The 27,059-nt window shown below is 35.0% G+C and overlaps 1 protein-coding gene across 1 annotated transcript in view; it reads right to left on the reverse strand.

The window, feature by feature from the left end:
* Positions 1-8,522: 8,522 nt before the first annotated feature.
* Positions 8,523-27,059, reverse strand: part of LOC113068551 (antigen WC1.1-like) — a 34,494-nt gene continuing 15,957 nt past the window's right edge. Inside the window, exons 6-31 of the mRNA XM_026241300.1 lie at positions 25,378-25,446; positions 24,121-24,193; positions 23,466-23,608; positions 23,068-23,385; positions 22,657-22,941; positions 22,471-22,542; positions 21,994-22,034; positions 20,979-21,009; positions 20,718-20,774; positions 20,629-20,640; positions 13,488-13,603; positions 12,797-12,824; positions 12,602-12,685; positions 12,193-12,510; positions 11,726-12,028; positions 11,439-11,516; positions 10,930-11,244; positions 10,659-10,845; positions 10,457-10,518; positions 9,979-10,038; positions 9,738-9,794; positions 9,528-9,605; positions 9,347-9,409; positions 9,164-9,226; positions 8,922-8,984; positions 8,523-8,802 (exon numbers count right to left, since the gene is read on the reverse strand). Coding sequence (XP_026097085.1) covers positions 8,747-8,802; positions 8,922-8,984; positions 9,164-9,226; positions 9,347-9,409; positions 9,528-9,605; positions 9,738-9,794; positions 9,979-10,038; positions 10,457-10,518; positions 10,659-10,845; positions 10,930-11,244; positions 11,439-11,516; positions 11,726-12,028; positions 12,193-12,510; positions 12,602-12,685; positions 12,797-12,824; positions 13,488-13,603; positions 20,629-20,640; positions 20,718-20,774; positions 20,979-21,009; positions 21,994-22,034; positions 22,471-22,542; positions 22,657-22,941; positions 23,068-23,385; positions 23,466-23,608; positions 24,121-24,193; positions 25,378-25,446 — 3,032 coding nt within the window. The 3' untranslated portion in view covers positions 8,523-8,746. The remainder of the gene's footprint in view (positions 8,803-8,921; positions 8,985-9,163; positions 9,227-9,346; positions 9,410-9,527; positions 9,606-9,737; positions 9,795-9,978; positions 10,039-10,456; positions 10,519-10,658; positions 10,846-10,929; positions 11,245-11,438; positions 11,517-11,725; positions 12,029-12,192; positions 12,511-12,601; positions 12,686-12,796; positions 12,825-13,487; positions 13,604-20,628; positions 20,641-20,717; positions 20,775-20,978; positions 21,010-21,993; positions 22,035-22,470; positions 22,543-22,656; positions 22,942-23,067; positions 23,386-23,465; positions 23,609-24,120; positions 24,194-25,377; positions 25,447-27,059) is intronic.

The following is a 27,059-nucleotide window of genomic DNA, read 5'->3' on the forward strand; positions in this document are numbered from 1 at the left end:
ACAATCAGTGACAAATCAGAAAGCAGCATTTTGATTTTCTCCATATATATCAATAAAGTGTGAGCGCTGATGAGCGGGACTCCTCCTCCAGCGTGAAGAGACACTTCACTGAGGACAGACTCGTGTCAGTCAGAAGTCAGTGTGGAGATAAAGTCACACTAAACTTAAAGCAGATTGATACAGAAACACTGCAGCTTATATTCAGCATCAAACCTGAACCTGAACACAGCAGACACAAGCTCTGATCACTGACTTCTGTAAGTCTGAACACTTCAAACACTTACACAAACTAACTAGAACCAATTTATCATGACTAATTTTAATGAATTAATGGATTTTATTCAGTTGTTCTTTTATTCTGACCAAGAAAACAAAAAAATATGTTTACACCGTAGTATAAACTATATTGTTTCTAAAGTTACTTTGATGAGTTTTTATTCAATTAAATGTTATCATTTTCATTAGGTTTTACTTTGAGATTAAAATAAGAGCGATAATCATGTGAGTTTAATACTGCGCTGCTGCATTTGTCCAGCAGATGGCAGCAAAACACTTCTTATCGTGAAGAGGAGCAGACAAGAGTCTTGTCTCTGTGTTGCTGCATGAGGAACTTCTCACCAGTGAAAGTATTACAGGACAGTCTCTATTATAGTAAATGCCAAAGTTTACAAAATAATAAATAAATGAGTAAATAAATATACTAAGAAAATAAATAAATATAAATAAATAAAATATGAAAAAGAGAATTTCTACTTGTATTTCATTATTTATTTATAATTGTATTTTTATTTATTTACATATTTTTTTCATATTTATGTATTATTTATATATGTATGCCACATTTGAATAAATGAAAAAAAAATAAATGTTTACAAATACATACATAAATAAAAGTGAAAATAAATAAGCGTATAAATAAATTAAAAATTAAATAAATGTGGAAAAAATTCAATTATACATATTTAAGGAAATATAGAAATTAATTAATTTTCGTTGTTTTACATTTCTTTGTAGATGTATTTATTAGATTAGATTAGTTTCAGGTCAGGGCTGGAGAACAGAGGAGCGAGGAAACAAGAAAGCATCAGTTTGAGTTTGAGAAACACTTTATCTGAACCCAGTTATCGGATAATAATAATTTATTCAGTCACTCAGATTTAGTTTTGAAATACTAATTTACAGTATCCAGAAAATAATTTAATATAGCTTTCAATCTCGTTGGAAATTTATATGCTCTTTAGAAACAATAATAACGGCTCAAAGATTTCTGTTGAATTCACTGGTTGGTATTTGTTTCTCAATGCAAAAGTGTGATTACAAAGTCATATTCTTTTTTTGGATCATATTACCTCAATTCCTTCCACTATTAAAATAATATTTATGATGATATTAACTGTTATGAACACTCCCTCAAATAGTTTTTCCTAATGAATATAGTTAAAGAGATATCTTACAAAATTATTCACAGATTTGACCCTGTTAAGCATTACTTACAAAAAAGTAAAAATAGCATTGGCACATCCTGCTCTTTCTGTCAATCTTTGCCTAAAACTAGAAGTCATTTGTTTTGGGATTGTCCTTTTAATCCTTTTGGAGTAATATTAATGCTTTAATTATTTAGAATGTATTACATGATTTGTCTTTGTATGATAATTATTTTTGGGTTAGTGTTTTTTTAAAACACTAACAAAAAACATAACAAAAAAACCCACTTCACATTGTGGCCATATCACCATCTCAGGTGTGTATTATTTTTAAATGGTCCATCATCAGTTATTACTTGTAGTCCATTAGATTACACATTACATGATGAAAAAAAACTGTCGTTATAGCGTAATTCATTTTAGGTAATGTGTCCTGACTACTTTTTAAATTAAGTTTTTATTTAACTTGTTTTGAACTTTACATTAAACGTACCATATAAAAAATGCAAATAGAATGAAAAATTTATACAATCATCATATTATGCGTTAAAATCAAATTAATTCAGGGTTTCCCAAACTGGGCTTAATGTAAGAACTGCAGTGAGTTGATTAAAAAGCTAATAATTATTTAAATCATAAAAATGGAAAATAAATTATTAGAACACTTGAACACTAAAAACAGATATATTTTATCTAAGTCTTTTTTTTATTAAGTCTTTCAGGTCAGATTTCTCAATTCAACAGTTAAGGTCCTTCTGGAAATGACGAGGACTGCTTTAGTGTTTCACAGATAGACATCAGCAGTATTTAGTAACTTACATTATTATTTGTGTCAAACATTATCTCATTGATTGAGAGGCGCTTTTTTTCACCCAAATTCAGAAACATGGTTTAAAAATTGATTAACATGACATTTACATGATCGTTCAATATTGTGAATACAGCCAAAACTAAATGGGACACAAAGTAGGATTTTTAGAGAGGAAATCTTTAAAGAGAGAGAGAAAAAAGGACCTCTGGAAAGCATTTACTGTGTGTACCATGGTACTGTATATACAATAAATGCCATGTAAAGTGTTTAAAAAATATATATGATCCTTAATTATTGATGGTAGTGAATCTTCCAACGCTAATATTACACGATATTGCACAAAAAATCTTTCTCTTTTATGGTAACTTAAAAGTCGAACACCTCTTTATATTTGCGGCTTTAGAATTGTATGGGTTTGGGAAATAATTTAGAAGTATAATTGTTAGTTTGTGTATATATACTGTATATATACTGTTAGTATATATATATATATATATACTGTTAGTATATATATATATATATATACTGTTAGTATATATATATATATATATATATATATATATATATATATATATATATATATATATATATATGTTCTGTTTCCACCTGGGACTACTTCACACTTTATTATAAATCGAGGAGGAATTAAACAAAGCTGTCCCATTTCAACTTTATTTTTTATTTTGGCCGCTGAAATGCTTGCTCTCGATCCGCTGATAGTCACGAGATCCGGAGGGTGACTGAGGAGTGTGTATTTATGTGGAGGTGAGCTGATGGGTTGATGCTGAACAGGTGCTGGTGATTGGATGATTGGAAGGTGTACAGGTGCAGGAAATGAGTGTTTGAGTGAGGGAGTGCACGGTGGATGAAGAGCCTGACCGACTTATGCACATTCTGAACAATAATAGTTTTGTATTTGTATCTAAAGCAGTGTATTTTTGTATCTAGTTAATATGCTACATTCTAAAAGTCTGTAAAAACAAAAACAAAAAAACAAAGGGTCACAATGTATAGTGTTAATATGTATTTTTTTCACAGGTGTTTAGACTGTATTATAAATGACACATTACTTTTATTTTTATTTTTTAGTAACAAAATTGCAAATTTTGCAACACTGATTGCAGGGTAATACATGTATTCATGTAACGTTTTTTTATTATTATTATTATTATTTTTTGATAAAATCCTGTCAACAGAGCAGATAACTCCCAATATCTCATATGAGAACATTTAGCATTTGGATTTTCTCCATATATCTCAATAAAGTGTGAGCGCTGATGAGCAGGACTCCTCCTCCAGCGTGAAGAGACACTTCCACAAGTCATTGTGGAGATAAGTCAAATCAAACTTAATGCAGATTGATACAGAAACAATATAGAAGCAATTTGCATGACATCAAAGACATTGTTATCTGTAGATGTGTTTAACACTGTAATGTGTAATTCATCCAGCAGATGGCAGCAAAACATTTCTTATTGTAAAGAGGATCAAAAAAGTCTTTGTGTTTCCACGTGAGGTATTTTTTATTTATTTTTTTTGTGACAAAAAACCTTTCTAGAGAATGTTACAAATCTAATTTCATTCATGTAGAGTTCATTTCACAGCACATTCTTTTTACTTTTTGTCTACTGCTATAAAATATTCTACAACTCAGAGACAGAATAATGTAAATACACTGTAGCAGCGAGAGTGATATTTCTGGTATTTTTATTCAGTTTTATAATAACGGCCTTTAAAGTAGGATCACCAGACCTCCTCGATCTCCAGGAACAGTCTGGGTTTTTGGTGTTCTGATCCTAAATGGAGTTGTTCCTGTAACATGTTCCTGATTTTTCAGCATAATCAAAACAACTGCAAAGTCTGACCACCAGAGCCGACTGATCAGGGGTGGCTTTACCACTTTGTGAGCCACAAGCAGTGTCAAGACCCCAGGCCCCCTCGGTACAAATCACGTTCCAGGGGAGGGTGGTCCCAAAGGGGTCCCACACACTTGCATGTTTTGGATGATTGTTAAAACCACTACTGCTGCTGGTTACTAGAGCAATAGTAATTCTTTTCAGTGAAAGTGGGCTGCAAGCTACATTTACTTGGTTACATGCTGCTACTTTAGCCTTGAAGAACAAAGCCTGGGCATCTGTTAATAGCACTTCTTGTGCACTTGCAGACTTTTACTTATATAAAATCATTAAGGCATGAGCGGCTGATCAAATATCTGTGTTAATGAGCAGTTTAAGTGGCCAGTGAGTGTAAACTGTAACGTAACGTAAAAGAAACCTGCAGCTCCATAATATTGTTTGTCATTAATAAAGAGGATCTCATAAACTCAGTTCTGCAGGTAAAGATCATTTACAAACAAAAGAATATCAGAAGTAGCACAACATTATCTTGTGTATTGATGAAACTGTGTTATGTCACACAACACGCAACTCTGCTTATTTTATATTGATAGATATGACATGAGCTGCACAGGGATGTTAATATTCTGTTGTTAAGCATTGTTAAATCATAATATATTTGTATAAGATATGGTAGAATAAATATTTTAATATGTTACAGGTCGTTGAATTACACATATATAACACAGTACTTCTACAGTAAAATATAGAATATAAAAGTTGTTTATAAGTAAAATATAAAAGCACAGCAGACAAGCAATATGCATTCTTTATTTATTGGTTTATAACACACCTGATCACATTAGATAATTATAGTTGATACAGTTGATTTTAGTTGACTGTTATTTATTTTCTTTCTATTGTGAAAGTTACTTACAAAATAAATGCAAGCATTTTTTCAGCATTATCCGCTCATGAACTCAGTACTTTCTGTGGTGAAGCTGAGGACTGTTACATCACTGATGATCATTGTGTTTATATTTAGGATGTTTTGATTGTCACTGTGTTTGTGCTTTATAATGTTATATAATGTTAATCTCTTACTGACATACAAAAAGTTTTTCTTTTTTTTTGCCATAAAAAATACAATAAATGTATTTTATTTTGCTTGTTATTGCATATATATATATATATATATATATATATATATATATATATATATATATATATATATATATATATATAAACCTGAGATAACAATATTCAAACTCAGACTTTGTTCAGATTGAACCGAAGCAGTGGATGACATCATGGATCCAACTGACCCTATTCTTTATTTGACTCCTCCTCCACATCACCATAATCTGTTATTAAAAACAAAATTTTAAATCACCTCAAATACTGTGATTGAATAAATATTTGAAGTATAAACAACTGGAAAAATATAAAAAATATAAAATCTAAATAAAGATGATAAAAAGAGAACAAAAGATACACAACATGTTTCTCACATCTTCACTGACACTCGTGACATCATCATAATCTTCCTGAACTCAGAACAACTTAATTTCCTTTGGATTATTTTGAAGACAACACAGCACAAATATTCATTATTCACATTTAAAAGAATTATAGGCAGAAAACCATTTTTGGGCCTATTAACAAACAAACAAGTATCCTCACATGAACGCATTCCCTCTTTATGACAATTTTAAACTACTCACAGGAAGACACACACACACACACACACGCACACACACACACACACACACACACATATAAAACGTGCACCTGCAGCTCTGTGGTTTTCTGTCAGGAATTCTGTGGTTTGAAGCAGGAGGTTTAACAGGACTAATAATAGATGAACATCAACTGTCTGACAGACTCTTATTAATGCTATTAAATGAGATTGATGGCTCATGTCTCACCCCTCTGAGTGAAGTGATTGTGTCTGTGCTGAATCTCCTCATAAACGGCTTCAGTCATCGCCCTGTGTCTCCTCTTAGAGAGAGCTGTGAGTGTAGACAGACAAACCTGCTGTCAGTTCACAACACATGACTGATCACACACTGAATAAGACACAATATGACAGTTTCTGGATCTCTCCTACCTCTCCTCATCACTCTGTTCTGCTGAATCAGTATAAGCAGTGGAACTAAGAGCAGTAAGAGCACAACTCCCAGAACAATCACAAGCACTGGGGGGACGGAGAGAGTTTGTGGAGGAGAGACTGATGTTGAGCGCACTGGAGGAGAAACTGGAGGAGAAACTGATGCTGTTGATTTAAACACAAATATTATTATTATATATGAAGAGTTCAGATGGAAAAGCCTCTAAGTGCCATCTGAAATTTTCATCTAAAATTAGGATTTTTATCAGGCTCCTAAATTTATATTCAGTTATTTCACTTTAATAGCCTGGAAAAGGACCTGCACATCACAATTAAAGTAAAATGACTCAATCTAAGCATAGGACCTTGATAAAAATCCTAATTTTAGATGAAAATTTCAGATGGCATTTAGATATTTTTGCATCTGAACTCTTCATATGTTGTATTCTGCATAAAATATTGAAATTTGACTTTTTTCTGTATTTTTCATTGTATTCTGTTGGTTTTCTGACCCTAACTAGAGCTGTTCTTGTAAAATAATCCTGAATTTTCAGCACGTTCAAAACAACTGCAAAGTCTTTCCACCAGAGCTGATTGGTCAGGGGTGACTTTACCACTTTGTGGGCCCTAAACAAGATCTAAATACATTAAGGCATGAGCGGCTGATTAGATATCTGTGTTAACGAGCAGTTTAAGTGGCCAGTGAGTGTAAACCGTATTAACATAGAGATAATAAAATGGAAAAAAGAAACCTGCAGCTCATAAACTCAGTTCTGCAGGTAAAGATCATTTACAAACAAAAGAATATCAGAAGTAGAAGGACATTATCTTGTGTATTGATGAAATTGCAGTACATCACACAGCAGGAAACTCTGCTTGTTTTATATTGATAGATATGACATGAGCTATACTGGGATTTTAATATTCTGTTGTTAAACATTGTTAAATCATAATCTATTGTTATATTATTATATTATTACATATGGTGTATAGAGAATAAATATTTTTTAAGTGTTACAGGTTGTTGAATTACACATATAACACAGTACTACAGTAAAAAAAGTGTTTTATAAGTCAAATATACTGTAAAAGCCCAGCAGACAAGCAATATGCATAATGTATTTATTTATAACGCCTGATCACATAATATAATAATAGTTGATAGTTGATTTCAGTTTATTGTTACTTATTTTCTTTCTATTGTGAAAGTTACTTATCGAATCCAAAATAAATGTAAGCATTTTTTCAGCATTATCCGCTCATGAAGTCAGTACTTTCTGTGGTGAAGCTGAGGACTGTTACATCACTGATGGTCAATGGGTTTATATTTAGGATGTTTTGATTGTCACTGTGTTTGTGCTTTATAATGTCACAATATATAAATATACAAATATACAATTTCACCATCAAGGTAGGCACATCAACCATAACTCCTTCAAAAACAGCCATATGCCTTGGAGTTATGATTGATGATCAGCTGACTTTCTCAGACCACATTGCTAAAACTGTCCGATCCTGCAGATTTGCTTTATTTAACATCAAGAAGATCAAGCCCTTTCTTTCAGAACATGCTGCACAACTCCTCGTTCAAGCTCTTGTTCTGTCCAGGCTGGACTATTGCAATGCCCTCTTGGCAGGTCTTCCAGCCAATATTATCAAACCTTTACAATTAATTCAGATTGCGACAGCAAGATTAATTTTTAATGAGTCAAAAAGAATACACGTCACACCTCTTTTATCAATTTGCACTGGCTTCCAATAGCTGCTCGTATAAAATTCAAGGCATTGATGATTGCCTACAAAACCACCACCGGCTCTGCACCCATTTACCTTAATTTGTTACTTCAGACTTATGTGCCCTCTAGAAGCTTGCATTCTGCAAGTGAACATCGCTTGATTGTACCATCCCAAAGAAGCACAAAGTCACTTTTACGGACTTTTAATTTAAATGTTCCCTCCTGGTGGAATGACCTCCCCAACTCAATCCGAGTCCTTAGCCATCTTCAAGAATCGGCTTAAAACACATCTCTTCCATCTTTATTTGACCCTTTAACTGTAACACTCACTATTCTAATTCTATTCTTTAAAAAAAAAATCGAACTACCTTTCTAATCTTTTTGTATTCTATTTTATTTTCATTAATTATGCAATTGTATGTGTGTGTGTGTGTGTGTAAAGACCTCTAACACTAGCTTGCTTTATTCTTTTTTTATTCTATCTGTTTTCTTTATATTATATTATTTAAAATCCCATGCTACGTGTACTGTGTTAACCTAACTGAGACTTGTTATAGCACTTATATATCATTGCTCTTTTTGTTGTTTTTGATTGCTTCCACAGTCCTCATCTGTAAGTCACTTTGGATAAGGGTCTGCTAAATGAATAAATGTAAATAATGTAAGATCATTCATTTGACTTCAGGGAACATGAAAATGTATAACGGAGGCATAACAGATTTAATACAAAAAAAATGGGGGGAACCCTGAGATTTGATATTAATAACAATATCGATATATCAATAACTCAGACTTTGTTCAGATGTGTGAAACCGAAGAAGTGGATGACATCATGGAGCCAAATGACCCCATTCTTTGTTTGACTCCTCCTCCACATCATCATAATCTGTTATTAAAAACAAAATCTTTAATCATGTCATATACTGTAATTGGATAAATATCTTAAGTCTAAACAACTGTAAAAATATTACAAATATTAAATCTGAATAAGTTATAGTAACTTACTCAACAGGTTTGTCACATCTTCACTGACACTCATGACATCATCATACTCCTCCTGAACTCTCTCTAATCAAAAATTACATAAAAACATCTCATATCAGTTTATAAAAACTTTTAAAATCACATTAGAAGGATCCCCTTTCCCTTCAGTGACTTGATTATACAGAGCGAATATCTGATGTATATAATATCTCATGTAAACATGAAAAGGGTGATAATTTTTTTTTTAGCTCTAAGCATCTCACCTGTTACCCCTTGAGAGATCCGTCTATTAATGATGACATCATCATAATTCTCTGGTGCGTCCACTATACATAAAAATAGGAGTCAATTTAAATGTAAACCAAAATAACCATTAAGACAGTTTATCTTGATTTTAAAGGATATATTATTATTTTTATTTATTTTTTAATGTTGAAGTAAAACACCTTTGTTGATATCAGAGTTCAGTCCGCTCGTCATGACATCATCATAGCTCTCAGGTGTGTCTTCTACAAATTCACACATTCATCACAGAAACATTAATTAAATTAAAAAACAATTTGAAATATCTGTCTTAATTTAATTTAAAACTATATTCTATGCTGTTGTAGAGTAAGAGAGTGACACCTGTCTCACGATCTGGTTTCAGTCCATCAGTGATGACATCATCATAGTATCCCGGTGTGATTTCCTTCACCATCTCTTCTGCATCAACACACAATATGTTTGGATACAAACCAAAATGTTTTTTTTTTTTTTTTTTTTTTGCTGGAGGTCATGAGACTGAAAATTAGTATTTGGTAAAGAATCATGTGATCAGTTAAAAAGTTCACTGACCTTTTAGGCCACTGCTGTTGGTGACATCATCATAATATGCAGTCTTGAACTCGTTTGCTAAAAAAGGAGAGAAAACTTTTAATATAAATAAACAGCATTATTTTAATAGTTTGGGCCATTAATCAAATATGTACAATTATTATTTCACTTCACTCATTTATTTATTAATTTATTTGAATTCATTAAAAAGGAGTCTGTTTTGAGTGAAATGTGGAGTGAATGTGTGCTTCATTTCTCGAACCTGAGAGAAGCTCATCAGCATCTTCATACCCAGAATGCAGTTCTTCAGAGATGAGACTCCCTGTTAAAGTGCAGAGCGGTCAGAAACATGTTCATCTTTACAAACAAACTGAATCCTCATTTCCTGAATTATTATGTAGACAACACAGCACAAATATTAATTATTCACATTTAAATCATTATAGGCAGAAATCCCTTTTGGGCTTATTAACAAACACACAAGTATCCTCACATGAACCCATCCCTCCTTATGGCAATCTAAAAATACTCACAGGAAGAGATACTTACTGACACACACACACACACACACACACACACACACACACACATATAAACATGCACCTGCAGCTCTGTGGTTTTCTGTCAGGAATTCTGTGGTTTGAAGCAGGAGGTTTAACAGGACTAATAATAGATGAACATCAACTGTCTGACAGACTCTTATTAATGCTATTAAATGAGATTGATGGCTCATGTCTCACCCCTCTGAGTGAAGTGATTGTGTCTGTGCTGAATCTCCTCATAAACGGCTTCAGTCATCGTCCTGTGTCTCCTCTTAGAGAGAGCTGTGAGTGTAGACAGACAAACCTGCTGTCAGTTCACAACACATGACTGATCACACACTGAATAAGACACAATATGACAGTCTCTGGATCTCTCCTACCTCTCCTCATCACTCTGTTCTGCTGAATCAGTATAAGCAGTGACACTAAGAGCAGTAAGAGCACAACTCCCAGAACAATCACAAGCACTGGGGGGACGGAGAGAGTTTGTGGAGGAGAGACTGATGTTGAGCGCACTGGAGGAGAAACTGGAGGAGAAGCTGATGTTGTTGTGGCAGGAGAAGTGGACACTGACACATCTGGCAAATCTGTCAAACACATATACAATAATGCAAATGATTAATTTAAACAAATATTATTAGCACTGAAATGATCCAGAATTTTTTCCTGACCTACACAGATGACTGTAACAAGCTTCTTTTGCGCACATTCAGTGTGTTTTTTCAGGAAGAGAGAACAGTCCCACAGGTGAATCTCATTCCCTCTGCATTGACCTTCGTTCATCCACACAACACCTTCACCAGCACCAAAGACTGAATTCCCATCAGCCCTCAGTGCTGCTCCACAACCCAGCTGCCTGCAGACCACCTGAGCATCGCTGATGTCCCACTGATCATCACAGACTGAGCCCCACACAGCGTTATGATACACCTCCAGCCTCCCAGAACACCGGCCCTTACCTCCACTCAGTCTGAGAGGAACATGATCTGAAACACACACATCAGCACTGAGCAGCTTCAGCAACATTCAGTACAAAACACACAATGAAACTGATCCTAGATGTCTTTAAATGTATAATTTGACCTCTTGTTTTTGTTTATATGCACATATTTTAATAACTTATTTGACAAAAGTTAACAAACTTTTTCACTTAAATTTGAATATTTTGTCCAAAACTTACTTGAACACTGTTTCTGTTGAGGAGATGGAAAGACAAAACATGTCAGACGACTGCGAGGAGACTCTTGATTCTCCTCATCTGAGATTAAAACATGAAGAGAACATTATGATACAAGTCATCTCTCAATGAAACATCAATGTGAAGAAAAAAAAACGTATAAATTAAGCATCATAAATCATTTTAGGCTCTCCATCAGCTCAGCTCACCTTTATAAAGATTAAACATTGTGTTTAAAGAAATATGATTAGATAAATATGACATTGTACATTATTTAAATATCATCTCACTTGAGCAAGTGATTTTGGCCACTTCATCCTTATTACAGTCATTCTGTCCCCAGAGTGAAGATGGACACTGCCACAGATTTGAGTCATGTGGTCGACATTTTACTTTATCCAGCCAGTTAGGAGCTGATTCCACTCTTGCTGTAGAATCAGACAAAACACCAGATCTTCCACAGTTCAGCTCTTGACAGATCAGACTCACTGTGTCTCTGTCCATCTGGTTCCAGCACACATTACCCCAGGATCCATTGTAGAAAACCTCCACATTCCCTTCACAGCCCTCAGTTAACCTGACCTCTTTAAACTCTAGATGGAAATAAAAAAGAAAATGTCATTTTAAAATTGCCAAAAGTGAAAACTCTGTGCATTATGTATATGTGAATGTGTTGCAAGGATATTTTTTAAACCCTTTACATACATTTTAATTTGAATGAAGAAATAAAAAACTACATGTATAGCAGCTAGTTTACCTGAGCACATGACTCCTACATCCTCCTTGTGATTACAGTCATGTTTTCCCCAGCCTGAAGAAGAGCAGCTCCACAGGGACGTCTCATTCCCCTCACACTCCACCTCATCCAGCCATATGTGTCCAGAACCAGGACCAAACCAGGCTGGTACCTGCTGGTTACTGAGGGCCACTCCACACTGCAGCTGTCTGCACACCACATGGGCATCTTTAATATCCCAGGAGTCATCACACACTGTCCCCCATGAGCCGCTGTGAAAAACCTCCAGCCTCCCTGCACAGTCTCCCCCAGAACCCACCAGCCTGATGGACCCACGACCTGATATTCAGAGACAGAAAAACAGTGATTGTACATACATATTTCTGATCACTAACAACTAAAGAATCTGTCCAGATGTTGATTTTCTCACCAGTGTTCTTTACTGACAGATGTTGTGTGATGCTGCAGTTGAGAGTTTGTGAAGAGCTGCAGTTCTCCAGATGAACTTTACTGTCTGGAGAGAGTATTTTTCTTGTGATATTTTTATCTAAAATATGCTACATTTGTTGAAATGTGTAGTTTTATTCTGAAACCCATGAGTTCAGTGTGGTGTGAATGTGCTCACTTGAGCAGATGACTCCAACATCTCGTCTGTGAGAACATTCAGCTCGACTCCATGAAGAGATGGAACATTCTGAGAGTTTTGTTTCATTCCCGTCACAATCAAACACATCAGCCCAGGTTGCATTAACTCCCTCTCCAAACCAGTCTGATCCCACAACAGACACAGCAATCCCACAATTTAGCTGTCTACAGAGGACACTGGCAGCTCTCATATCCCAGCATGCATCACACACTGTGCCCCACTCTTTGAGGAACTGAAGCTCCACTCGTCCAGAACAAGAGTCTGAACCATTTACTAGTTTAACGTCAGTGTAACCTGGACAAACAACACAGTTCTTACTGAAATCAAATACAATTAATCAGTCAATCAATCAAAAACTAAGAAAACAGAGATATTTGAATAATTCTCTAGTTCTATTCTCTGTTTAATATAGTAAAAGATTTCAGATTGTGGTATTGATCAAATAAATTAATTTTAGTATTTAACTGTATTCTTTACCTGAGCATATCAGTCCTATGTCATTTTCATGGGTGCAATTTTTTTTAGTAGTTGACAAAGGACAGCGTCGAATGTGTGATTCATTTCCTCTGCACTGAATCTCTTGTGTCCACATCTGAGCGTCTCCTTTACCAAAAGCAGCTGCTCCCAGCACCTGTACAGGAGCCCCACAGTCCAGCTCTCTACACACAACCTCTGCATCCTGCTGGTCAAAGTCACCGTCACACACTGTGTACTGTTTGTTCTCCTGAAGTATCTCTAATCTTCCAGAACACAGGTGAGATCCATTAACAAGTTTGGGGTGACGACCTGTGTTTACATGACATGAAATGATTATTAATTAAACATCTCTACTCACCTGGAGCACTAGAGAAAGCTGTTATTAAATTTAGTATTTTATTATTTCATATAATCTGCACTAATATTATCTGTGATTTTATCTTCCATACATTTTTAAGTGGAGTGCAGTTTAAAGGTTTAATTTAACAAATATTTTATATTATATTGGCTAATTAATAAACTATAATTATCCTATAGATGTCTGTTGATGAATGGATCATTTGCGTAGTTTCATTTGTTAAAGAAAAACACAACACGTCACATACGATCATAAATACAATCATAAAGTCAAAACTTTATTAGTTTAATTGTCAGGCGTTTACAATATTTGCAAAATATATAAGGAATAATTGATGATTTTTTCTAATAATTCAACGGCCCGTCGTTTTATCCATTTCTCATAATCCCAGGTTGCTATGGTCACGCAGAGTTGTTTACGCTGTAAACTCGTAAACATAAGAATGTTGTTAATCTCGACAAAATGATCTCGTGAACACGACAAAACTACGAACATGTCCCTCCCGCTCACCGTAGATATGTCATTTTATCTTTCATCTGTAATTTGATAATCTTCATTAAATAATTAACACGAATATGATTTTCAGATCAGACTGTCTGAATATACAAAAGACATGACATATTTAATGGTGACTCTCTTCATCATTGTTTAATGAAAGATAATAAGGAATTAGGATTAATATATTATTATGAACAAAACAATTTAAGCAGACTGCCTGTTTCATAAGATTGATAGTGATGTTTGTAAACACCAGCATAATTATGTTATTGATTGAGTGTGAATTATGAAAGAGAGTTATGAAATAACAGACTGAGGTTTGGAGCAGTTTACCTGAACAGATGACACCAGCATCTTCACCATGATTACAGTACTGCTGTGCAACGTCGCTGTTTGACCTGCAGTCTTTCAGTGCAGTCTCTGATCCACTACAGTATAGATAACCCATTGAAATTGGTCCTGATCCTCGTCCAAAGTGAGCATTATATGTTGGATTTACAGCCGTCCCACAGTCCAGCTCTCTACACACCACTGCAGCATCAGTCATATCCCAGCCAACATGACACACTGTTCCCCACTGACCATCATTATAAACCTCCACTCGACCAGCACAGGGATTATTACCATTCACCAACCTCACACTCACACTGTCTACACATGAGAGAGAGACAATTGATGAACATAGAAAAAATAGTATGGAGTAAACTGTAACATTACATGTAAATTATTTCAGTTCATTTTAAAGAATAGATTACCTCTTGACTCTGAGTATGTACCTACCAGAGGTGATGAGTTTTATCATATAACACAGAAACATCAGCATCAGACAGTTCTCCATCTTCTCCTTCAGCTCGACACACACTACTTCATCAACTCAGAGCACAGCACAAGTTTCTCGTCTGCTCCTCAAACACACTGAAGAAACTGGCTCCTGTCAGCCCCCTAAAGAGAGAGAGAGACTCACAGCTGCCAATGACACTCACTGTTCCCTTATTAGACACAACAGAGGAAATCATCAAACACAATCAGTGACAAATCAGAAAGCAGCATTTTGATTTTCTCCATATATATCAATAAAGTGTGAGCGCTGATGAGCGGGACTCCTCCTCCAGCGTGAAGAGACACTTCACTGAGGACAGACTCGTGTCAGTCAGAAGTCAGTGTGGAGATAAAGTCACACTAAACTTAAAGCAGATTGATACAGAAACACTGCAGCTTATATTCAGCATCAAACCTGAACCTGAACACAGCAGACACAAGCTCTGATCACTGACTTCTGTAAGTCTGAACACTTCAAACACTTACACAAACTAACTAGAACCAATTTCTCATGACTAATTTTAATGAATTAATGGATTTTATTCAGTTGTTCTTTTATTCTGACCAAGAAAACAATAAAAATATGATTACACCATAGTATAAACTATATTTGTGCTAGAGCTATTTGTTTTTAAGTTTATTTAGCTTTTTAGTTTATTTAGTTCTTATTAAATTAAATATAATTTATTTTCATTAGGTTTAACTTTGAGAATAAAATAAGAGCAGTAATCATGTGAGATTAATACTGCGCTGCTGCATTTGTCCAGCAGATGGCAGCAAAACACTTCTTATTGTAAAGAGGAGCAGACAAGAGTCTTGTCTCTGTGTTGCTGCATGAGGAACTTCTCAACAGTGAAAGTTTTACAGGACAGCCTCTCTTATGGGAAATGCAAAGTTTCCAACATAATAAATAAATGAGTATATACATATATATAAATAAATAAATACAATTTGAAAAAAAATGTGAATAATGTGAAAAATGTGATAATAAATATAATATTTAATATTTATTTTATTATAATTTAATATTTTTTTTCAACATTTATCATTTATTTATTTATACATTTATTCATTTTCATATTGATGTATTATTTATATATGTATTTATGTCACATTTTAATAAATGTGAAAATATATACATGTTGACAAATACATACATAAATAAGTGTATAAAATATAAAAAAGAGGCATTTATATAAATAAATGAAAAAATGAATGTAGAGAAAATTTAATTATACATACACTGTAAAAAAAAAAAAAGTTACTTAAAAAAATAAGGCAACTTATCGCAAGCTCTTTTTTGAGTAAACTTAACAAACAGTGAGTAAAGTCCACCCAACTTCAAATCAAATAAGTTGTCACAACATAAAAAGTCATGTTTACCTAATGAATATCAGAACAATTTTTTTTTTTTTTTTTTACTGAACACAAGGCGTATTATCTATAGGAATACACTAATTTTTATATTATTCAAATAGTATAAATAAATAAAATATCATAACACGGGTCAAATAAGTTTTTTTTTTATTATTGAAAGTTTGTGTCTAAAGCACAAGGACATACCAAGTCTTGTATATTAACTTCTTTGCATTTTATACTGAACTCAACACATGGAACATAATGCATGTTAAATAAATCCAGTGTTAATTATATTTTAATACGTTATACCTTAATACGTCTTGTGCCATGAAGTACCTTTTCACATGTATTTAAAAAAGAAATATAATTTTGTTTGTTTTTAAAGGAACTATTATGTGAAAACTAATATATAGGATTGTGTATTGTACGGTTGGAAGATCTAAACATGGCCCATTATTAGATTTCTAACATTTCTTTTATCTGTTAGTATTTGTGGTGATGTAGTTGCTGTTTGACAATTCTTTTTAATGATTTCTGAACCCGAGACTCAACTATTTTCTGCAGTTCTCTTGAGTCTTTAGCTACTCAAACTCTCCTTCTCACCGCACATTAGGACGATATAGACACATGTCCTCTTCCAGGCAGTTTCGTAACATTGTGTGTTAATTGGAAATTCTTAATTATTGCCCTGATGGTGGAAATAGAAAATTCTTACTGCTCTAGCTCTTTTCTTAATAAAGCCATTTCACTAATTTGTGAAGCTCAATTATCTTTTGCTGCACATCAGAAATATATTCTTTGTTTTTTATCTCATTTTGATTGTTGATTAAGGGAATTTGGGCTTTGTTTTCCCTCCTCTTTTTATTTCTGTGAAACAGGAAGCAATGGCTGGATAATTTCATGTTGGAGTGCTCAAAATTGTAAATATTAATGGAAATATACTTCAGAGATATTTTACTCATAAGAATTTCTAGGGGTGCCAATAATAGTGTCCAGTGAGTTTTTGAGAATAAACCTTTATTTCATAATGATATTTGATAATGATGAACGCTTTGACATTTGTAATACATATGCTGAGATATCTCATTAAAATGTTTGCTACTGTAATGGATATGAATGCCATTTTTTTAATAAGCATGGGGAATGACCAACATTAAACAATCATTTATAGGCTCAGGACATCTGCATTGTAAGAATGTATAGTGAGACTTCAGAGATAAATATTGTGATGTTTTCTCATTTCTTGTGTGAGAATATGTTGATTTTATTAATAAATATGTGAGAAATGCTTCAAAACGGGACTATACTATTCTCACAAATTCCATTCCTCCTAAGTTGTTATTTTTAATGAAGTTTTATCAAATATATTGTAATTTTAATTTAATTATCACTCAATTATTTATTCATATTTATTCATTAATATTATGGATAATACGCTAGCAAACAAATTTTTGAGAAACTTTGTTACTGCTAATAATGATTCATCTTTTAAAGCTCATGGAAAGTGGTTGGCTCTTTATCCAAATGTTAATTTTCAGAAAGTATATGCAGTGCCAAACTAATTTTGGTTTAATAATAAAATAAGTTATTTTATAGTTATTCATCATTGTTACCCCTGCAACAAATATTTAGTAAATTTATATAAAATCTTTCTCCACTCTGTTCTTTTTGCCAAGAAGAGGAAGAATCTCTTTCACATTTATTCTTTTTCTGTCCTTATACTAAACAATTCTGGCTTCAGATCTCAGCATCTTTACGTCTTGTATTCTTTCTTCTATGTAACATTTCAGCAGTTAAGATTCTCTTTCATTCTGTGGTTTCTGATAATAGAGAGCTAGAGGATGTCCTGGACTTTATTTGTATGATGGGAAAATTCCACATTCACAAAGCGTGATGAATTAACATTAAACAATTTATTTAATTAGCTTTTAATTGTTATTTTATCCCCTCATGTTTATGTTTTTGTTCTAATGTTTATCCTTTTCTTTCTGATATTGTTAATAAAAAATAAAGAAACTGAAACTGAAATCATAAAAAAGCAGTATGGTGGCGCAGTGGTTTCACTTTTTGTGACATCGTGAGCAAGTATTCATGTCATGTGTTTCTGACAGACAGAAAGCACCACTACAGCACATAAAGTGAACAACATGCTTTTCAGTTCAGTAAATTGTTGTTGTGATCTTTGATTTGTGTTTGATGTAAACTTGTATATTTCTGTTATTTTTTTTTCTGCATTTTTGGACAGGTCACTCTTGTAAGAGATTTTAATCTCAATGAGTTTTTATCCTGGTTAAATAAAGAATCAATGAATCAGTAAAAAAAGAAAGAAAGAAATAGTTATTAAATTAATTTAAAAAGAAAGATTAGTGCTAATGTCTGCTGTTTGTAAACTCATTAAGAACATTCTACGGTGGGCGAGAACTCAACAAACTGCAAATGAAAAAACATGCAACTTAAGAAAACATCTACATCAATTTGAACAAACAAACATGCTGCAACTCACAACACAAACAATAAAGAGACTATTGCTGCAAATAGACACAGACATCAGAAAGTTGTCTAACACGGCTGGGACATGCTGATCAATGTTTGCTCTGAAAGGTGAGATTTATTTTAACATCCTGTGGCTCACTTACTTTTACAACTTCCCTTATAAAAATTAACCATTGCCTTAAGATTAATTCATACATTATATAAAAAGTAAATAAAAACAAAAATTGGTTACTATAGTTAAACCATGGTAACCATGCACAAATGAACTATGGGTTTACTACATATCATAGTTTAACCATGGTTTTTGTACAACTGTGGTAACAAATGGTAAACAAAATGGCAAAAACAAAAAAGGTTAAATTTTGTTTTAAGTAATTTTGTTGTGGTCTCGAATGTCCAAGGCTACACAATAGAAAAGATTTGTAAAAGCATCTGGAAAAAAGTCAAGCACATTTTAAAAATGTCATGCAAGCAAACCATTTTTTTTTCTGTCAAAAATTGTAATTGTATATTTCAGCACAGAATGTAAAAAAAAAACTGTTAGACTGCAAATGAAACACATATAGTAAGATTGGTAAAATCTTAAAAGTTTTAAAAGGATTTGAGGCAGTGTGTGAGGTTTGAGTTAAACAGCTCCTGTCTGTTTTCCTGGATCCTCCTCCACATCATCATAGTCTGTTATTGAAAAACAAGAGAATGATTAATGTATCAATACAAACATTAAAATGCATGATAAAAAAATACAACACTAAAACTAGCAGTAAATTTAAATGAGCTTTTATAACCACAGGAATTGATAAAGTGAGTATAAAGATTAAATGAAGGTGTTAATAACGTACCAAACATGTCACTCATATATTCTTTGACATTCTTCACATCATCATACTCCTCCTGAACACCCTCTGATATAAATGTGGTGATAATTAATTACATGAACAAACAGACATAAATCAGGGGTGACCAATCCTGCTCCTGGAGGGTCACAGTCCTGCAGAGTTTAGTTCTGATCCCAATTAAACACACCTGAACCAGCTGATCAAGGTCTTCAGAGTCACTAGAAACTTCCAGACAGGGGTGTTGGGACGAGATGGAGCTAAACTCTGCAGGACACTGACCCTCCAGGAGCGGGTTTGGACACCACTGGACTACATACTTTATTTGGCACAATAATTTGAAGAAAAATAAAAAAAAGTTCTAATCTAGAAAGGTGTAAATTGAATCCCACACCTGCTTTATCATTGGAGAACTGTCGTATGATGACAACATCATCATAGTTTTCGGGCAAGACATCTATAATTAAATTCATCCATCAAATGAACAACATTTTGGATATATATATATATATATATATATATATATATATATATATATATATATATATATATATATATATATATATATATATATATATATATATATATAATTAATTAATTAATTAATAGAAATAGTAGAAATAATTATAAGAACTAAACCTGTAGCATGTCTCAGTCCAGCAGTGATGACATCATCATAGTTCTCTGATGTGATTTGTTGCTTTTCTAAATGAGTTAAAAACAAAGAGAGAACAGACAGACATTAGTCAGGGCGGAAGGGAAAGATGGGATAGAAGTAGAGGGGGTTCAATGGATCGTACTGTTGTTGATCAACATATTAATTGTTCAACTGACAACACATCTTTCCAAAAAAGTAATCACAAACTTTGTGAAAATGATGTAATCTAGAACCTTTGTTCAGTACATGCCACTGTTAAGACTGTAAGTCTGTCCCTCACATCCTCATTTTCATCCGCATACAATGTGCTGTCTACCTTGACTAAAGTCTATAAACAGAAACAGGTTTACTGTTCACAGGCACAGAAGGTTAAAGAAGTGAACCCCATCAGCTGAAGTCACTCACCTGTTGGGCCTTCAATGCTGGAGAAATCATTATGGTATTCAGGTTTGGCTCTTTCTGCTTTAATAAAAAATATAGAAGTGAATTAATGAATAAATAAATAAATAAAAACCATATCTAAATTATGTGTTGAACGGTGTATATAAGGTAACTAATTTAATTATATATGCATCACACAATATGCAGTACATAGGGTTTAGTAGCAGGTGACATTAATATATTTAAGTCCTCCAACCTGAAAGAAGCTCATCAGCATCTTCATACCCAGAATGCTGTTCTCCAGAAAAGACACTTCCTGTTATGGAGTAGAACCATCAGACAGATGTTCACAATCACAAATCTGCCAAACCTCCACTTCCTTTGGAAACTCAACACTAATATTATAATCAAATCACACTCAAGGTCCCACAAATAAATCATTGTGATTTATTCCACTCATTCCTCTGTATGAAGTGTTGATGACTACAAATCTAATACTATGACAGTTACTCACCCCTCTGAGTGAAGAGACTGTTTCTGTTAGTGGATCTGTGCTGAATCTCCTCATAAACGGCATCAGTCGTCCTCCTGTGTCTCCTCTTAGAGAGAGCTGTGAGTGTAGACAGACAAACCTGCTGTCAGTTCACAACACATGACTGATCACACACTGAATAAGACACAATATGACAGTCTCTGGATCTCTCCTACCTCTCCTCATCACTCTGTTCTGCTGAATCAGTATAAGCAGTGGCACTAAGAGCAGTAAGAGCACAACTCCCAGAACAATCACAAGCACTGGGGGGACGGAGAGAGTTTGTGGAGGAGAGACTGATGTTGAGCGCACTGGAGGAGAAACTGGAAGAGAAGCTGATGTTGTTGTGGCAGGAGAAGTGGACACTGACACATCTGGCAAATCTGGCAAAACAGACACAAGCACGTTCAAAGCTAGGAATGTTCTGAATATACAGACATTACACACTTTAAAATGGTCTAAAGGAAATATTATTCCTCAGTGATTGTTGTGACCTGCACAGGTGAGTCCAGCGTGCTCTTTCTCGGAGCAGTCAGTGTGGTTTTTCAGGGAGAGAGGACAGTCCCACAGGTGAATCTCATTCCCTCTGCACTCGACTCTGTTCATCCACACAACACCTTCACCAGCACCAAAGACTGAATTCCCATCAGCCCTCAGTGCTGCTCCACAACCCAGCTGCCTGCAGACCACCTGAGCATCGCTGATGTCCCACTGATCATCACAGACTGAGCCCCACACAGCGTTATGATACACCTCCAGCCTCCCAGAGCACCGGCCCTTACCTCCACTCAGTCTGAGAGGAACATGATCTAAAACACACACATAACAAAAAAGTAGATACATTAATTATCAGCAGAGTATTGTCTGAACAGCAGCGTCTGCACAGGAGAATGTGTGTGATCTTTTGTATATTCCAAGATGAAATCCTGCTGGTTTCTCATATTAAAACACCATTATCTTATTTCCCTGGAAACAACCATGAAAATTATGAATGGTGAATGCAACCCCTTTTGAAAAAAAAAAAACAGCACATGCTGGTTAGATATGTTTTGAAGCATTACGGCTGGTCCTGAGCAACTAGCTCCTGCTCAGGACCAACTTTAAACCAGCTCATGACAAACTAATGACCAGCTTAAACCAACTGCCATGCTTAGAACATGCCTAACCAGCATGTGATGGTTTTTTCAACAAGGTTTGCATTCAACATTAATAATTTTCATGGTTGTTTCTGTTAAATGAACTTACCTGAACACTGTCTCTGATGGGGAGATGTGGAGCATGTCAGAGAGCTTCGAGGAGACTCATGGATCTCCTGTTCTATAACAACAATTAAATTATTATTAAATGTATTCCACACATCTTCTCTAAGCACTAATAATAAAGGATCATGTTTGTATTGTTTACTGATGAAAAAAAAATCATATGTTTTACCTGAGCAGATGATTTTGGCCACTTCATCGTCACCACAGTTATTCTGTCCCCAGAGTGAAGAAGGACACTGCCACAAAGTGGAATCATGTGGTCGACATGTAACTTTATCCAGCCAGTCTGGTGCAGAATCAGACAAAACACCAGATCTTCCACAGTTCAGCTCTTGACAGATCAGACTCACTGTGTCTCTGTCCATCTGATTCCAGCACACATTACCCCAGGATCCATTGTAGAAAACCTCCAGATTCCCTTCACAGCCCTCAGTTAACCTGATCTCTTTAAACTCTACATAAAAAATGTCAATTTTAAAATCACAAATTTTAAAAAAGTTAGCATTATGGACACTTGAATTTTGAAATGTGTAAAACTTTATACTTAATTTCAGTGTAAACAATTTAGCAGCATGTTTACCTGAGCACACAACTCCTACATCCTCCTTGTGATTACAGTCATGTTTTCCCCAGCCTGAAGAAGAGCAGCTCCACAGGGACGTCTCATTCCCCTCACACTCCACCTCATCCAGCCATATGTGTCCAGAACCAGGACCAAACCAGGCTGGTACCTGCTGGTTACTGAGGGCCACTCCACACTGCAGCTGTCTGCACACCACATGGGCATCTTTAATATCCCAGGAGTCATCACACACTGTCCCCCATGAGCCGCTGTGAAAAACCTCCAGCCTCCCTGCACAGTCTCCCCCAGAACCCACCAGCCTGATGGACCCTCGACCTCATATTCAGAGACAGAAAAACACATTATTCATCAATAACAACTAAAAAAAATATCTGTTCAGACGTTGTTGTTCTCACCAAGGCAGGTGATGTACAGCTGTTGTGTGGAGCTGCAGTTGAGAGTTTGTGGAGAGCTGCAGTTCCCCAGATGAGCTTCACTCCCAGAGCACTGGAAGCCCGTCACACACTCATGACTGTGTTCAGGACTGGATGAAGAGGAGCCGTAGAAGTTCAGCACAGAGCCACAGTCCAGCTGTCTGCAGACCACAGAGGATTCAGTGAGACTCCAGGAGTCCAGCAGAACTCTCCTCCAGACCTGATGGATGAAAACTTCCAGCTCCCCCTCACACTGTCTCTCTCCAGACAACCGCACCAGACCATCATGAAGAGCCAGAGAGGAATCTGAAATGTGTTAGAATGTAATGAGATAGTGTTAATAAAATACATTAAACATTTTTCAGTAACATGCTCTCAAAGTCAAAAAAGTTTACTAGAGCAGATGACTCCAACATCTCGTCTGTGAGAACATTCAGCTCGACTCCATGAAGAGATGGAACATTCTGAGAGTTTTGTTTCATTCCCGTCACAATCAAACACATCAGCCCAGATTTCACCACTTCCCTCTCCAAACCAGTCTGATCCCACAACAGTCACAGCAATCCCACAATTCAGCTGTCTACAGAGGACATTGGCAGCTCTCATATCCCAGCATGCATCACACACTGTGCCCCACTCTTTGAGGAACTGAAGCTCCACTCGTCCAGAACAAGAGTCTGAACTGTTAACCAGCCTGAGATCAGTGTAACCTGAGTGAAGTAAAGAGAGTTCAGAAACAATGCATAAAACATCTTAAACTAAGTTGTCATTAGATGAATCACATTACAACTCAAACCAAAGACATGACCTAGTATCAAAAACAAATGAAGAGATATTTATACTTAACCAGAGCAGATCAGTCCCACAATGTTGTCAAAGCTGCAGTTGTGTTTGAGTGATGATACTGAACAGAATGAAATATGAGACTCATTTCCTCTGCACTGAATCTCTTGTGTCCACATCTGAGTGTCTCCTTTGTCAAAAGCAGCTGCTCCCAGCACCTGTACAGGAGCCCCACAGTCCAGCTCTCTACACACAACCTCTGCATCCTGCTGGTCAAAGACAGCGTCACACACTGAAATCCACGTCTGATCATGAAGTATCTCTAACTTCCCAGAGCAAAGATTAGACCCATCAGCAAGTCTGGAGCGTTTATGACCTGTTTATATTGCATAACAGTGAAGTGAACAGGTTTTAGATGTGGCAGGTCTTACATCCAAATAAATTTTTTACATATATACATTTTTAAATGTTTACTGTAGTACACAATGAAGGGGTTTTTTAATTGAATTTCCCCAAAATGAAAATTTTAATCTCAGTGTAGTTGTTATTGCCTGAAAATGCTTCTTGAAGCTGGACAGTTGAGGACACCAATGTCTTTAACTATTGATGGTGTGCTGTAAATATTTCTTTAAATCATTGTGAAAATGAAGTAAACTAGTCATGGTAAATAAACATTATTTTCAAGATGCCTAATTCTTAAGTGGTAATTAATTATAATATTAAAACAGACATTTTATGTTTAAAATATGATATAGGATAGGATATGCAGCTAACCACATACACAAATATATCTATTTATTTTCTTACATAATCAAGACAAAATTATTAGAAAGTGCAGAATGCTTTGAGCTTTAACTTTATTCACCTGAGCAGATGACACCAGCATCAAAATTATGAGTGCACACAGGTTTATTCCATCCTGCTGACCCACAGTTCTTCAGTGTAGACTCTGTTCCTAAACATGTTAAAATACTCATCCAGATTGGTCCTGATCCTGGACCAAAATGGGCAAGACCCAGAGCATCTACAGGTTCTCCACAGTCCAGCTCTCTACACACCACTGCAGCAGCAGGCATATCCCAAAAAACATCACACACTGTTCCCCACTGACCTCTGTGAAGGACCTCCACTCTACCAGCACAGCGACTGTTACCATTTACCAGTCTCACATGCATTACATCTAAGAGAGAGAAAAAGAGAGAAAGACAGAGACTAAAATCAATCAATCACTCTAGAGAAATGTCATTGTGTTTAAAATTGGCATAACTACTGAAATTGATTAAAAAAAATGCGTATATATATATATATATATATATATATATATATATATATATATATATATATATATATATATATATATATATATATTTTTTTTTTTTTTTTTTTTTTTTCTTTTTTTTTTTTTTTCTTTACAGAATTACAGTGTTATATTTTTAAGAATTTCAGTTCATTCTTTGAAGCTGTGTGTGTGGTGAGGCCACAACAAGTGCAATGGGACACATATGATCCTAGTTATGCTACTAATTTCTCTAATATTCTTCTTCTTACCAGCACAATGAAGTGCCTGGTGATCGTCATGAGAGCAGCTTTGTTTCTCTGATGCTGGACACATTCGAATCTGAGACTCATTTCCTCTGCACTGAATCTCTTGTGTCCACATCTGAGCGTCTCCTTTGTCAAAAGCAGCTGCTCCCAGCACCTGTACAGGAGCCCCACAGTCCAGCTCTCTACACACAACCTCTGCATCCTGCTGGTCAAAGACAGTGTCACACACTGACATCCACGTCTGATCATGAAGTATCTCCAACCTCCCAGAGCAGCGAGACCCTCCAACCAGCCTGACTCCTGCAGTAGTGAGAGAAAATAAAATAAAAGTTCCACAACCCTTGTTATGGAACACTTAAAAAAGGCAAGACTTTATAAAAACTTGGCAATAACATTTACTGACATTATTGTACCATTCAGTAATGCTGACAGATCATTATTTTATGTGTATTCAAATAGTTAAATTTTTTTACTAAAAAAGAGCAAACACTTGTGATTCTGGGCTTGTACAATAAAAGCTTCTCATGAAGAACTAACAATTGCATTATTTGGATTTACATTTACATTTAACTTTTATGCATTTGGCACACAATTATGCACATAGAAAAAGCTACTTATAGATGCATTCAAGATTAACATTTTATCAGTTCATGCATTTCCTGAGAATTGAACCTATGACCTTGGTGTTACCAACACTTGGTGTTGAAAAAAAGAAATAGAAATCATTGGAACTACAATATAAGGCATGTGGATCAACAGTGATGTAATAGTTTACATTTTAGAACAGCTCACCTGAGCAGATGACTCCAGCATCTGTACCATGATTACAGTCATAATCATACAACAGAAATGTTCCACAGTTCTTCAGTGTAGTCTCTGATCCAGTACACATCATATGATTAGTCCAGATTGTTCCTGATCCTGGTCCAAAATAAGCACCACCCACAGCATCTACAGGTTCTCCACAGTCCAGCTCTCTACACACCACTGCAGCATCAGCCATATCCCAAAAAACATCACACACTGTTCCCCACTGACCTCTGTGAAGAACCTCCACTCTACCAGCACAGTGACTGTGACCACCAACCAACCTTACATTCACATGGTCTGTTTATTAAATACAGAAAACAAGAGAAGTAATACTTATGAACAGAGCAAACAAAAAAGTAAGAAGTATCTCATAATGAGAGAGAGAGAAAAAAATATTTCATACAAAGAGTCAGAAGATTTGACATAGGATTTCAGTGA

This window comes from Carassius auratus, chromosome 4 (genome assembly GCF_003368295.1).
Source record: "Carassius auratus strain Wakin chromosome 4, ASM336829v1, whole genome shotgun sequence".
In the NCBI taxonomy this organism is placed as follows: Eukaryota; Metazoa; Chordata; class Actinopteri; order Cypriniformes; family Cyprinidae; genus Carassius; species Carassius auratus.